Below are 15,087 nucleotides of genomic sequence, written 5' to 3' on the forward strand. Positions count from 1 at the left end.
CAGGCACTGCAAGGACTCAATTGATCCTGTGGTGTGGTTCCCTGAGAAAACGGCCCAGCTTGTCTGGTGAAATGCCTCCTTGCCAGAACTCACCAACAAGCACCAAGACCTGGATGGCTGACAGTGAAGGGGCCCCTCCAGGTAAGATCCTTCCTGCACCAACAGAACCTTACTACCAGTGCACACTGCCCTCGGGACGGCTGCTATGGAGAGGAGACGGTCGTCCATCTCTTTGCAAAGTGTGGATTTGCAAAAGAGAATCTGGAGAATGATGCAAGGGTCCTTGTCGTGGTTTATCTCAAACAGCTCAGGAACAGATTTACAGACGGTTCCCAGGGACACATTTGGAGATGGACAGCAAGTGCTGCTGAAAGGTCATCAAATCAGTGAGAGATGCTCTTTGTTCTGCCCGAACCTCGTTAATCTCCCAGCAGAGCAAGATATCCATCAGGGAATGTTGCCGACTGGTCCATCATTTTTGTTATTTTATTCTTTTTATTGTTCTGAGTGAACTTTATTTTTGAGAGAAAAAAAAACTTGTAATAGATCAAGAGTGAATGAAACTTCCATCCAGCAGCAATACGAGAGGAAATTCAACCACATTGTTCTGCAAATCATTTAAAATTAAATTTCAATGTGAGACTTCCACAGTGGGCCTTAGGATGATTAAAAAAACGCGGTTTTGATACCATTCAATGGCAGTGCAGCAAAGTGTCGGCCGACATGTTTGTGTAAATCGGAGATCTTTGTGGATTTTATATCTATTTATCAGCCGAGTAAAATTCAAAAATGAATATTTGGCAGCACAGTGGCGCAGGGGTAGAGTTGCCGCCTTACAGCACCAGAGACCCGGGTTCACTCCTGACCATGGGTCCTCACTGTACAGAGTTTGTACGTTCTCCCTGTGACTGAGAGTTTTCTCCGGGTGCTCCGGATTCCTCCCACACTCTAAAGACATACAGGTTGCTAGGTTAATTGGCTTTAGTATAATCATAAATTGTCCATGGTGTGTTAGTGTGCAGGGCGATTGCTGGTCGACAAGGACTCGGTGGGCCGAAGGGCCGGGTTCCACGCTGTATCTCTAAAGTCTAAAAGTCTAAAGAGAATTTTTGACAGACGCGTGTGCACAAAATGAGTTAATCCCTAACAGAGATGTAAAAACAGCTATTGTAACATTTTTATTCAGATTGTTTTTAATGGTGCAGTCGTCGAGGCAGTGTCTAAGCAATGAAATCCAGGAGCTGGAGTATCTGCAACACTACAATTAACAAGATGCACCAAGAATGTAGTTTGTCTACGCAGGTTTCTGTGAAACTTATTACTACAAGCATGAAGGTAAAGTCCTGCAATTTAGCAGCACAATTGCACATTATCAAATTGTAATTGGTCCAGAGCCAACGAGGCCTGGAGAGAGGTCGTATAAAATTGTAAGAGTTGATTACTTCTGCTGCTGCAGTATAGGTTCATGGCTTTAACTGATTGCTAGTCACTTGTCCTCATTTAGCGAATTGAAATGTCTATGGCAGCAACAACCCAAATCAAGTGATTGATGTTCTCAGCCATAGTTACTCAAATAAACGCTGTAACAGCAAGGCAGCCTCAGAGTGGCTGCGTTTAACTGGTAGTTAGGTAATTAATGCGCGTATATGGGCCAGTGGTTCTGGACACTGTGTGATGTACACCCCAAATGAACAAACACTGGATCATGGGGAGAATGTACAAACTCCACAGATATGTAGGTTAATTTGCTTTGGTAAAAATTGCCCCAAGTCTGTTCCGCACTGTATCTCTAAAGCTTCAAGGTGAAGAAAATGCTGATTCAGTATAAAAGCTATGGAATAATGACATATGTAGTTATGTGCACAAACATCTGCACTTTTCCCAGTTAGCCCCTTTACTAGTTTTACTGGCAAGAGCAGCTTCAGGCAGCATCATGGTGCAGTGGTAGAGTTGCTGCCTTACAACGCCAGAGACCCACGTTCAATCCTGACTATGGGTGCTGTCTGTACGGAGTTTGTACGGTCTCCCTGTGACCATTATGGGTTTTCTCCGAGTGCTCCAGTTTCCTCCCACACGCCCAAGGCATATAGTTTAGTTTAATTTAGCTTAAGAGATACAGTGCAGAAACAGACTCTTCGGCCCAACGTGTCCGCCTTGACCTGTGATTCCCGCACACTAACACTATCCTACACAAACTGGAGACAATTAAAAATTTTACCAAACCAATTAACCTACAAACCTGTATGACTTTGGAGCATGGGAGGAAATCAGAGATCCAGGAGAAAACCCACACGGGTCACGAGGAGAAAGTACAAACGCCATAGGTTTGTAGGTTAATTGGCTTTGGTAAAAAATGTCCCTAGTCTGGAGCAATTAGGCTTGTATACACTGGAATTTAGAAGGATGAGGGGGGATCTTATTGAAACATATAAGATAATTAGGAGATTGGACACATTAGAGGCAGGAAACATGTTCCCAATGTTGGGGGAGTCCAGAACAAGGGGCCACAGTTTAAGAATAAGGGGTAGGCCATTTAGAACGGAGATGAGGAAGAACTTTTTCAGTCAGAGAGTGGTGAAGGTGTGGAATTCTCTGCCTCAGAAGGCAGTGGAGGCCAGTTCGTTGGATGCTTTCAAGCGAGAGCTGGATAGAGCTCTTAAGGATAGCGGAGTGAGGGGGTATGGGGAGAAGGCAGGAACGGGGTACTGATTGAGAGTGATCAGCCATGATTGCATTGAATGGCGGTGCTGGCTCGAAGGGCTGAATGGCCTACTCCTGCACCTATTGTCTATTGTCTGTAGGATAATGCAAGTGTACGGGATAATCGTTGGTCGACGCAGACTCAGTGGGCCAAAGAGACTGTTTCCACTCGGTATCTCTAAAGTCTAAAGGTGAAGAAAATGCTGATTCAGCAGAAAAGTTGTGGGATAATGACAGCTTTAGAACTGTAGTTATGCGCACATAACATTTAAGCTTAAAAATACCCGTGATTTGATTCCATTCAGAATGGGACAGAAATTGTGTGGAAATTCTAGTCTTCAAAGGATTTGAACATTGATCCTTCTATGTGCCAATAGATGATCCCAATCAGAAAGAGATGAGTGATTACAATTGATATTATCTAGTCTGGAGCCGGAAAACAAAAATACAGCAAGGCTGATTGCCAGCGACTGATGTTTGTTGGAAACACCTGTGGCAAATATTTGATGGGAATAGATGTGTGACTCTGATACCCTTGTATAAATATGTATGGGCAAGTTTATATTATCATGAAGGTAGGTTCGTTGGATGAAACACTGGAGAACACCCAGGTCTTTGAAACTCCAACCTTGCAGAGAATCAATGAACACAAAGTGTTGGAGTAACTCAGATGGTCAGGCTGTATCTCTGGAGAACACGGATAGGTGAAATTTCAGGTTGGGTTGTGACATTCTCAACCCTAAAGGTCTCCAACCCATGTTCTCCAGAGATGCTGCCTGGCCCACTGATTAACTCCAGCACTGTGTCCTTTGGTGTAAACCAGTTCCTTGTTTCTATTCTAGAGAATCAAAGGAGTGGATGTTCCGATGACTATTGAGTTTCCTGAGCTGTCTTGTCACTTAGAGTCTGCTATTCCTTCCAGTGCGTTTCCCAGCACAAACACTTGGCAAGAGTGGGTGCCTCAGCTGAGCAGCAACGCCATCCACTGTACATGACCATACTAGAGCCACCTTTAAGTTAAAAGAGTAGGATGGAGAGAGGCTGGAGATCAAACAGATGGCAAAAGGAGATTTTGGTAGGGCTGGGCAGGCTGGAAGTTGGGAATGCTTGATATTAGGAAGGATGAAAGTAGGGTTTGGGAACAGGTCCATCCAGGACCGCAAGAAATTGCAGCGTATTGTGAATGCAACCCAGGTTATTACACAAACCAACCTCCCTTCTATTGGCTCCATTTATACCTCACACTGCCTCGGCAAGGCCAGCAGAATAATCAAGGACGAGTCGCATCCGGGCCACTCCCTCTTCTTCCCTCTCCAATCAGGCAAAAGGTATAGAAGTGTGAAAATGCACATCCCCAGATTCAGGAACAGTTTCTTCCCGGCTGTTGTTAGGCAACTGAATCATCCTACTACACATCAGAGAGCAGTGCTGAACTATTATCTAGCTCATTGATGTCCCTTGGACTATCCTTGACCGGACTTTGCTGGTTTTACCTTGCAGTAAACATTATTCCCTTATCATGTACACTGTAAATGGATTGATTGTAATCATGTATTGTCTTTCTGCTGACTGGTTAGCACTCAACAAAATGCTTTTCACTGTACCTCTGTACAAGTGACAATAAACTAAACTGAACTGAACGGAACTGACCAGGAAGGCTGAAGAAAAGGAGTGCTCGAGAGGTTATAACATTTTACTTGCATTATACAAGGCTTCTCTATGAAAGGCTCAACTACTCACCTGGATCCCCAGGAAAATAGTTCAGGACTGTCTATTCAGATTTCGTGCCTATGGGCCTTTGTAAGATCCAGCCCAATGAATACAGATGGTTGGCAGAGAGGGGGTATAGAGTGACAGAAAACAGAAGCATGAAAAATCAATGCATTATGGCACAGTGGATTAATCAAAAACTTAGCAAAGACATTTTTTATTGTAAGTCAGGGTCATTCATCCAAGGAAATGCGACATTGCAAAACAATACTTGAGTCATGTTGTAGCAAGATTTTGCAAAGTTCGAAAATATAAAATTCTGTACACACAAGAACATATTGTATTGATATAAATTGTTAAGAATTACAAGATCCTTAAAAAGATTAAAAAACTTGAGGCCACTTTAATTGTAATAAGATATGTAATCATTTGGGAATTCCAAGATTAACAGTAGCTGATGTTCAAACCATTTTTCTCTTTAAGAGCTATCTGTCATTAAACTATCCAATGAATTAAAATTCAACGTGACAAATAAACTATTGGTAGACTGTTTGGGAAAGGGTAGCAAAGGAATCATTCATTTCAGCTTCATGGTATGGGCTATAGTTCTAATATTGATAATTTATCATTCTTCAAAAAGGCGATTAAATCCTACAGAATATGCTTGCCAGCTTTGGTATTTTATTTTAACATCCAACACATCTGGAGTTGATCCAAGAGCTTTGAACATAATCTGCAGGGATCTAAGTTACGAGAAGACTCCTTGGATGGACAGCTTATGAGAGATTACAGCTAAGAAGGGCTGCCTTTACATAAAGCATTCTATCTCACAAAGCAACAGGCTTAACATAGGTGCATTACATATTTATGAATCCTGAGAAGTATATTATAATCTTTACAAACAAATGCAAGAGTACATAATTCCCTCTTCAAAAAAAAATGTTGCAGCAGTGTTTATATTGATGTCTCACTGACTACCCAGTAATTGTGTGCTTCCACAATGTAAACATTAAATCTATTTAAACTATGGAGTATGAATTTGTAGTAATGCTGTGATATCTCCATTGAACGCACACATGTATCATTGTTGCAAGCATATTCCGTTTTAATGGCTATCTAATTTATCATTTACAATAAAATGTTTGCTGCTATTACATTGAAAATCCTAAATGATCTACGGTGATAGGAATTACTTTGAGCTATTGTATATTGCTATGTCAATGATTTATTAGCTACGTTTATGTAATCAAATAGGAATGTTGACAGAAAGATTACAAACAAGCAATTTGAGACAATCCGAAGTTATGCCAGTCACAAAACCATCCGAGTACTTTACACTTTCATCCACACGACAGCTACTTCAAAAGCAGATTAAATGTATCACAGTAACTGGGTAAGTTTAATGCTACTTTAGAATATGTCATCCTTGCTACATCGTCCCTACCGTGCAAAACACATTTTCTGTTACAAATTCGAGTACCATTATTATAACCTACTCTCATGTGCTTCTACTGCGTACCTGAAGCATACTTCTGTTCCATAATATTTATTGTTAAATACAGATTATTGATAATATTCCAATTGTTCATAAGAATTACTAAGACAAATTCTTATGAACAATTGGAATATTATCAATAATATCAAGAATATAATATAATTATCAAAATGATCAAGAATATTATCAATTCACTGTCGCACCGAAAACCACAGCCCCACCCGGCTCGGAAAATGCCCCGCAAAGAGTGGGTCGCCCTGAACCGGGTCCGCACAGGGGTCGGACAGTTCAACGCCAACATGCATCCATGGGGGTTGCGTTCATCAGCAGCCTGCGTGTGTGGAGCAGACCAGCAAACAGTGCAGCACGTCATTTTTGACTGTGCTGTCCTCCGCCCCCCTGATGGAGGGGTAGACCTCACGGCCCTCGACAACAGCACATTGAACTGGCTACAGCGTCTGGAGGCCGTTACATAACTTCTGTTGCCTCAAACGCAAGAAGACAAAAACAAACAGCACACTTGGTGCAAGCTAGTATCATCATATCATATCATATCATATATATACAGCCGGAAACAGGCTCTCCAAGTCCGTGCCGCCCAGCGATCCCCGTACATTAACACTATCCTACACCCACTAGGGACAATTTTTACATTTACCCAGCCAATTAACCTACATACCTGTACGTCTTTGGAGTGTGGGAGGAAACCGAAGATCTCGGAGAAAACCCACGCAGGTCACGGGGAGAACGTACAAACTCCTTACAGTGCAGCACCCGTAGTCAGGATCGAACCTGAGTCTCCGGCGCTGCATTCGCTGTAAAGCAGCAACTCTACCGCTGCGCTACCGTGCACATTGTACACATTGTATTTTTCCTTGATTTAATTCTGTTTATTCCATCTATTGAACTGAATGAGTTTAGTTTTAATTTTAGATATTAAACACAGAAATAGGCCCTTCCACCCACTGAGTCCACACCCATCATTGTTCACCCACTCACACTAGTTCTATGTTATCCTACTTCTCCACTCCCTTTTGACTCTTCTACTCAACTGATTGGGATTTGGATGCCCATCGAGAAATGTAGTATTTTAAACCACTTAAATGTTTGTCAACTGACTATAATCCTCAGCCAACTTGCATCAGAAACAGTCGATGTGCATATTATGCTCCATGGAGCTGCACCATGCCTTGCTTTATCCCATTGTATCAGCATAACCTTCTATTATTTTATCTCTTTTGTACCCTTATCTTGCTTTCACTTAAATGCATATGGCATGGCTTTGAGAATCTCAAGGCCATGCTCAGGAGGTTACGTGGTGGAAGGAGAGGACTACCTAACCAACCTGTCCATCCACTCACCCACCACCTGTTCTAACAACGGAAGAGCCTGATGTACCCATTATTATCCTCATTAGTCTGGACTTTCAAACTATATTCTATTTTAACTGTTTCTAATTTTGTTTCTCTGGGTTGTCTAAATTTCTGTGGATTAGCTAATTAATTTATTGCATCGTATGGAAGTAGTATTAACAATCTCGTTGTACCCCTGTACAATGACAATAAAGATATATTGTATTGTATTGTATTGTAGTCACCACATAACCCACAAAGACTCAGTGGAGGTAGGTCATCCTCAATCCTGAGGAATTGCCCTAGAAGAAAAAGCATCTTAAAACAGCGATGTTTTCCACTTTCTAACCAAATTTTAAGTAAAAAGTTGTATTGGCAGCTCAATGGCATAACAATTACAATCTAATTTTCAAGCAGGTCCCTGCCTGGTTTGAGTGTCAAATGTTACATGCTTCCCTCTCCTGCTCCCATTATCACCTTTCCAAAGAAGTGCAATTACTAACCACTTAGATTTGACAGTGAGAGCATGCCTGCAGTGGTGTCAGACTTTGTTTACAAAGAAGATCTAGAAAGACTTGCATTAATATAGATACTTTGCATCCTCTGGACATACCAAGTGCTTCACAGCTATAGAAATATTTTTGAAATGAACTGATAATTATTGAACATGGAACATAAAACAATATAGGCCCACAATGTCTGGGCTGAACATTGACTAATCTCGTCGGCCTGCATATTCCTCCATATCCACTTAAACACCATTATCATATCTGCCACAACCCTTGGCAGTCACCACCACCCTTGGTAGCCATTCCAGGCACCCACCACCTTTGTATTATAAGACTGTGACAATTTGCACAGCACTGCCCCTGGAAACTGCAATGTGCAACGATGAAGTTAATCTGTTATTACCGAGGTTGACAGACATTGGTCAGGATACGAGAAAAAAAAAATCTTCCCAGTACTTATTTCCCATACAAACTTTCTTGCCCACCTGAAGAGTAATTGGGATGTAATATACAATCGTATCCGAGAAAAGGTACTATTGACAATACAGCATTCCACACTTGCCACACTGATTATCACAATAGAGCTTGTGTTTCATTCTCTACTACAGGACTTAAATCTACAAGCTCTCCACACTGTGGAAAGGGTACAAACCATGAGGGCACAACTGACATTCAGCCCAGTATCTTCATGGAGGTAATAACATCCTGGAAAGAAATAGGGAGGATTTAATTTCAATAAGAAATAATTTTGAATTATTCTTAGGAGTTATTGGAGGGAGGTTGTAGATTTAAGTTCCATAGCAGAGTTAGCTGCTCATTACATAGGTAGTCAACTGCCCTCTTCTGAACTTAAATATTTGGATTGTAACAAACACCTGATGCCTTTTGGTATAAAGTGATTGTCGTGTTGGTTGCGCCAATGGCATAGATATGATCTGTCAATAAGGACAAGGTCAGGCATCTGAGCAAATGCCCATTATAGTTGGGAATAATGTTACTGCCACACCTGTACCCCTTAAGTTCACCACTGTTTTTGTCATAATTGTAGCTTATCATACAACAAGTAAAACATTTTCTGAATGTAATCACCTTTATGCAATTTGCCACAATAATTTGTCACTGTAAGAAACAAACTGATGAACAGAGACCAATATTCTCAATAAAGATGAGCAACCCAGTATTACAGTAGTGCTACTGTCATTTTGTTTAAAGAACAATCCTCAAAAATGAACAAAAAAGGAATTTCAAGGTTAATATTAACTTGTCATAAAATGCCGAATAGGATGCCGATAATAATCGTTATTTTACTAATACACTTCGATTTATATTTTGCCATATCACCAGTTTGCTCAAGTGTCTCTGTAACCTTTTGCTTCTTAATGTTAATAATATTTTTTAAATGTTGATGATGCATTCTGACAAAATTGTATGGTGGTATTACATTGGGAAACTATTGAATTAATAGCCCAAATATGATAGAAACAAATGGTAACGTACAGCACTGGACGCAATACTCTTTCAAATCATACTGGATACATTCTCTGTTGCCTGACTTTGCCCTCACTGACAGATTGTACCTCTATCATTGACAGAAATAAAGTGTTTGCTGTTTCTTAAAAAGTACATGATTAACTATTGAGAAGTAAGACCAACTAACTTCCATGGACTTCTGGATCCAGGGATGGGGTCACATATACTTTTTGAGCGGTGAACACCTGTTGGGCATTGCATTAATTTCTACCCACGTCACCTGCAAAATCCAGTCCGAAGGCATTTTAGAAACAGAATCATCGTTTAAGATATTGGCTGCCCAGTTCCTGTCAGAAGCTGCACAAAGACATTGTGACTACCCACCATCGTTACATTGATCCTTGGGAAGTGTGTCGTTAACATTATCTGCCCGACAGCCATAAAACAGCTACGGAAAGGGGTGTTAAAGAGGAAATAAAGACAAGATGGGGCTGAATGGGAGATGGTGAGTGGAGGGACAACATTCTCTGGTGCATCCAAAGGACTCCATGTAATGGTTTGCTGAGACTGACGGTGGTGCCACAAGCTGCCTGGTTTTGCTGCGAGATGCAAGCTGATCAAGCGGGTCAGTGATTATAGAAAGCAGGTCAGAAGATATATGCAAAATGGCTGCACTTAGTAGAGCGACTTTTACAGACATCATCCTGATAATTAGGTTTGTAGCTGGCAGATGCTGTGTGCAAGACATCAATATCACAATGCAGACTCCTTTATTGACTCTTCATTGCTAATCCCTATGCAAGGTGCTCTAAACCCTTTGTGAGTGAACATCAAAGGTTGTAGGTCATAGTAAACGGCTCCAATTCTTGCTGGCAACCTAGTAAAGATGCTGTGTGTGGCGTGTGTTATCATTAGATGCATGTCCGACATGGGAAAATGTTGATAGACACAAAAATCTGGAGTAACTCAGTGGGTCAGATAGCATCTCTGGAGAAAAGGAATAGGTGACGTCTCAGGTCGAGACCCTTCTTCAGCTTTCTTCAGAGGTTTACTTGTACCTCCTCCAATCTCATTTACTGTATCCGTTGTTCACGATGTGGGCTCTTATATATCGGCCAGACCAAACGTAGACTGGGCGATCATTTCGTTGAACACCTTCGCTCAGTCTGCTTGGACCTACCTGATCTCCCGGTTGCTAAACACTTTAATTCCCCTTCCCATACTGACCTTTCTGTCCTGGGCCTCCTTCATTGTCAGAGTGAGGCCAAATGCAAATTGGAGGAACAGCATCTCATATTTCGCTTGGGCAGCTTACAACCCAGTGGTATGAATATCGATGTCTCTAACTTCAAGTAGCCCCGGCATTCCCCTCTCTCTCCATTCCTTCCCTACCCAAGTCGTACCAGCTTCAAAGTCATCTTATTGAGTCTCATTGTCTGTACTCGTTCTCACCAAGCACACAGCCTGTTTCCTTTATCATCGTTACTTTTTTGCATATCTTTCATTCATTTGTCCTATATCCCTCAACATCACCGTCTGTATATCTCATTTCATTTCCCATGACTCTCAGTCTGAAGTAGTGTCTCGACCTGAAACGTCACCTATACCTTTTCTCCAGAGATGCTGTCTGACCCGCTGAGTTACCCCAGCTATTTGTGTGTATCTTCGGTTTAAACCAGAATCTGCGCTTCCTTTTTACACACGGGAAAATTATGGCCATGCTTAGGAACTGGCTGAGGCAATACACTATTTTCATCTGAAAACAACACAATTGAGAGAAATCTGCTGCAGTGCATGATTTGAGCATGTGAGATGTGATAAATTGATCCAATTTATAGATTCTGGAGTTTCCCGTTCTGTTATCCTGCTAGTGATTTGGAAGATTGTGCAGGTACATCCTTGGACCACAAGTTGTCTGGTATAGGTAATGTGCAGGAAGGAACTGCAGATGCTGGTTTACACCAAAGATAGACACAAAATGCTGGAGTAACTCAGCGGGACAGGCAGCATCTTTGGAGAGAAGGAATGGGTGACGTTTCGGGTCGAGACCCTTCTTCAGACTGAGCTCAGCATTTTGTATCTATCTGGTGCAGGTAATCATTGCCTCAACAGGGAACAAGGGATCACAACACTCCATGGACAATGAGCTCTTAGTCACGTGTGGGTTTCAAATGCTCCTTTTCACAGCGGGTCAGACAGCATCTCTGGAGAAAAGGTATAGGTGACGTTTCAGGTCGAGACCCTTCTTCAGACTGAGAGTCATGGGAAAGGGAATGAGATATACAGACGGTGATGTTGAGGGATATAGGACAAATGAATGAAAGATATGCAAAAGGTGGTGATGAATTTCCCGATCAATGAATGCCTTCACTGAGTGCCATGGGTGTGGGAGATAGCTCACAGTCCCCAGGATCCCGTATCATTGCGAGGTGACATTGTGCAGCAGCAGGTTGGTTGTGGAGCTTTGTCTTTTGGATGTCAAGTATGAGGCCCATCCACTCACATACATATTAAGGATAAGGGGGAAGTCTTTTAGGACCGAGATGAGAAAACATTTCTTCACACAGAGAGTGGTGAGTCTGTGGAATTCTCTGCCACAGGAGGTAGTTGAGGCCAGTTCATTGGCTATATTTAAGAGGGAGTTAGATGTGGCCCTTTTTGCTAAAGGGATCAGGGGGTATGGAGAGAAGGCAGGTACAGGCTACTGAGCTGGATGATCAGCCATGATCATATTGAATGGCGGTGCAGGCTCGAAGGGCCGAATGGCCTACTCCTGCACCTATTTTCTATGTTTCTATCAGTGAACAACAGCAGTGCAGTGGCACTGCTGGTCGAGCTGCTGCCTCACTGCACCAGTAAAACAAGTTAAATCCGTTCTCTAATGCTCTCTGGGTGTTTAGATGTCTTGCCTGCTACTGCATGGTTTTCCCCAAGGAGCTTCAGTTTCCTCCCACATCCCAAGGATGTGCGTTGGTAGGTTAATTGGCCACTGCAATTTGCCCTAGAGCGTGGACAAGTGACAGAATCTAGGAGCAGATGACAAGAATGCGGGAAGATAAAAGAGGGGAAGTGTGGAACTAGTATAAATGGGTGTTTGATGGTTGGCCTGTGGGCCAGAAGGCTGTTTCCATGCTGTATGATGTATGACTCTATTTAAAAGGGATGCGACAGAGGCTCTAGTGAATCTTTCTCTGGCTTTTGCTTATTCCCCGAGGGAAAATATCTGACCTCTTATCAGCATCTCTCCAAAACCAGCAAAACCTAAGGCTGGAAACTCTTTGTTTACAGAGTCAGGAGAATAAATTGGTCTCACTAGACAAAACAGCAGACTGGATTAGTATCACCCCACATCTTCTTTTAAGTATCAATCTCACTGACGTGGAATAAAAATAATTGAATCACCCATAAAATTAAACTCAACATTTCCCACTATTAATTAACCAGCTGACAGTACAAGGTAAATGAAAGTGAAAACTGGAATACAATGTTCTCCCTTGGCTTTCTTAAGCAAAATATTGAACATATATTTGAACAGGATGCTCGGCTGTTCAGTTTAGAAATTGCCAAAGATCAGAATTCTGCTTTAGAAGTCCATCAGTTGGAACTATTGGAACAATTTTTGGATAGAAATATTTCCAATTCTATTCTGTACATTCATTTTCATTGTAGAGTGAAAGAAAAAAAGTTGATTACAGCAGCTGGAGATGTAATTAAAGGGTTTAGATAAAATGCCCAATTCCCGATAAGCCCCGCATCATATGCCCAACTGAAGAAAGAAATGGGCAATATTTCACTGATTCTGTAAGTCAGTGAAAGAACTCATGTTTTGATTTAATTTATGATTAAAAAAAGATGAAAACTGTAGAATCCAAGACATGAGTTTCCTCCAGCTAACCGCTAACAAATAATGATGACCAAGCCAAGTATAAAGTGATGTGTCTTCTAATCAAACACCGATGCAGCGTGTTGAATAAAGCACCATCAAAGAACAGGGGAAGATGTTTCAAGTTAATTTCACATTCGCAGTGGATGTGGGTTATGGTGGGATCCCTGCTTTTCAAGCACAAAGGCAGAGAATCAGGAGAGGGAGTTGGAGTATGTCCCTGAAACCAAAATCTGGATCAACACTAGTCCCCCGCTTTGAAGGGTCCCATGAAGTGTTGACATATTGACATGTCCCAGGGATCACAAAACCAATGGCAGAAGTTTCATGCCAACTCAATGATCACCAAATCAGTGCGCTAGCGAAATACACGAAATCTCGTCCACGAGTCCAAACGCCGATTGCATCCAGGCAGCAGTGTAATGGAAGTCACTCTGTTGCTAAGTTTCCAGTTACTTTAAAAAAGAGAATAGGTCCCAGGTTTTTGCTTCGTGCGCCGGAGTTAACTGGGCAAACGTTAAAAAGCTGAATCCTAACTTTTTCCAACTCTCTCAGCCCCCCACAAATGGTTAAGAGATTTTTCCAATCCATCGCTTAACGTTCAACACACACCACAACTGCTTTGCTCTGCAAGCAATAGAGAGACAGGACAGAACGGAATAATTGGCAACATTCACTCAATAATCTGCTTCTGGAAATACACCAAAAGACTAGAAAGCCAGTCTCGTTCATAGTTATATGGAGTTATATGGAGTTATGTGGAGTTATATGGAGTTATATGGATGCAGATCACATCGATTCAATCCCCCCCTCTCTTCTCTCTCTGTGAGGATACCAAGTAAACTGTGCAGCTGATCGGCAGCACAATAGAAAAGTTTGATGCCTGTGTATTTTGAGAGTAATTCAAATGGGAGCCAGATGGTGTAACGGCCAATGAATGACTCAAAGCCAAGAGTATTTGCAGCAACGGGCAGGCACGGCGTGATAGCAAAGGGGTTTGCATTGTCCACAAAATACATGGGGGGTGGGGTGGGGGGAGCACATAGAAGTAAGTCACAGCACTTTTAAAAGAAGCAAAGCAAAGTATAAAAAGAACTCTCACCGTCTTTCCACGCTGCGAATGCATGGGTTACGCTGACAAAAACACACAGTATTTGCAGTCCGGCTGCAAACCCACGGCGCCCTAGTCCCAGTCCCAGTCCCAGTCCCAGTCCGAGTCCCAGTCCGAGCCCGCTTGTCATCTTGTGCAGGCTGGGAGATAACTTTGCGGTCTTTTCATGAGACTGGATGAGGGGGGTCAGCAGCATAATATATAGAGGGAGCCGGGGGGGATCAGGACGTGGGAGATTTCCGCCTCATACAGCCCTCCCAGACTGGGCAGGCACTCGGACATCAAGCCTCACTCATACAGACTGACTGAGACTGGCCACTCACACTATCCTCACTCATACAGCCCTCCCAGACTGGCCAGACAGGCACTCGGACACAAGCCTCATACAGACAGACAGGCTGGACACTCTCACAACAAAGTTCACTTGGGACAAAGACAGTAAAGAGACATGTGTTCCCAGAGAAGCTGGCGAGGGCCCAGGTGCCCAGTTCATGTGCTCTAGTCTCAGACGGGAAAAGGCTGCTGTAAAATGCCACTTGAGTAGCTTTTTCCTCCCCCCTCCTCTCTTCCCTCCCCTCACTCTCCCCTCCCCAATAGCACTGCCTGTCCGAGCACAGCTGCAGATGCCGGGCCCTAGCGCCTGCCCGCTCTACGTTTTCTTTCTTTCTTTCTTTCTCTCTCTCTCTTTCTTTCTCTCTCTCTCTCTTTCTCTCTCTCTCTCTTTCTTTCTTTCTTTCTTTCTTTCTTTCTTTCTTTCTTTCTTTCTTTCTTTCTCTCTCTCTCTCTCTCTCTCTCTCTCTCTCTCTCTCTCTCTCTCTCTCTCTCTCTCTCTCTCTCTCTCTCTCTATCTCTTTCTT

The 15,087-nt window shown here is 42.5% G+C and overlaps 1 protein-coding gene across 2 annotated transcripts in view; it reads right to left on the minus strand.

Annotated features, from left to right (window-relative positions):
- Window positions 1–14,701, minus strand: part of LOC144601472 (disintegrin and metalloproteinase domain-containing protein 12-like) — a 321,814-nt gene extending 307,113 nt beyond the window's left edge. For both annotated transcript variants that reach the window (XM_078413625.1, XM_078413624.1), the window contains exon 1: window positions 14,222–14,701. In XM_078413625.1, coding sequence (XP_078269751.1) covers window positions 14,222–14,426 — 205 coding nt within the window. In that variant the 5' untranslated portion in view covers window positions 14,427–14,701. The remainder of the gene's footprint in view (window positions 1–14,221) is intronic.
- Between the last annotated feature and the right edge of the window lie 386 nt (window positions 14,702–15,087).

This window comes from Rhinoraja longicauda, chromosome 16, assembly GCF_053455715.1.
Source record: "Rhinoraja longicauda isolate Sanriku21f chromosome 16, sRhiLon1.1, whole genome shotgun sequence".
Taxonomy (NCBI): Eukaryota; Metazoa; Chordata; class Chondrichthyes; order Rajiformes; family Arhynchobatidae; genus Rhinoraja; species Rhinoraja longicauda.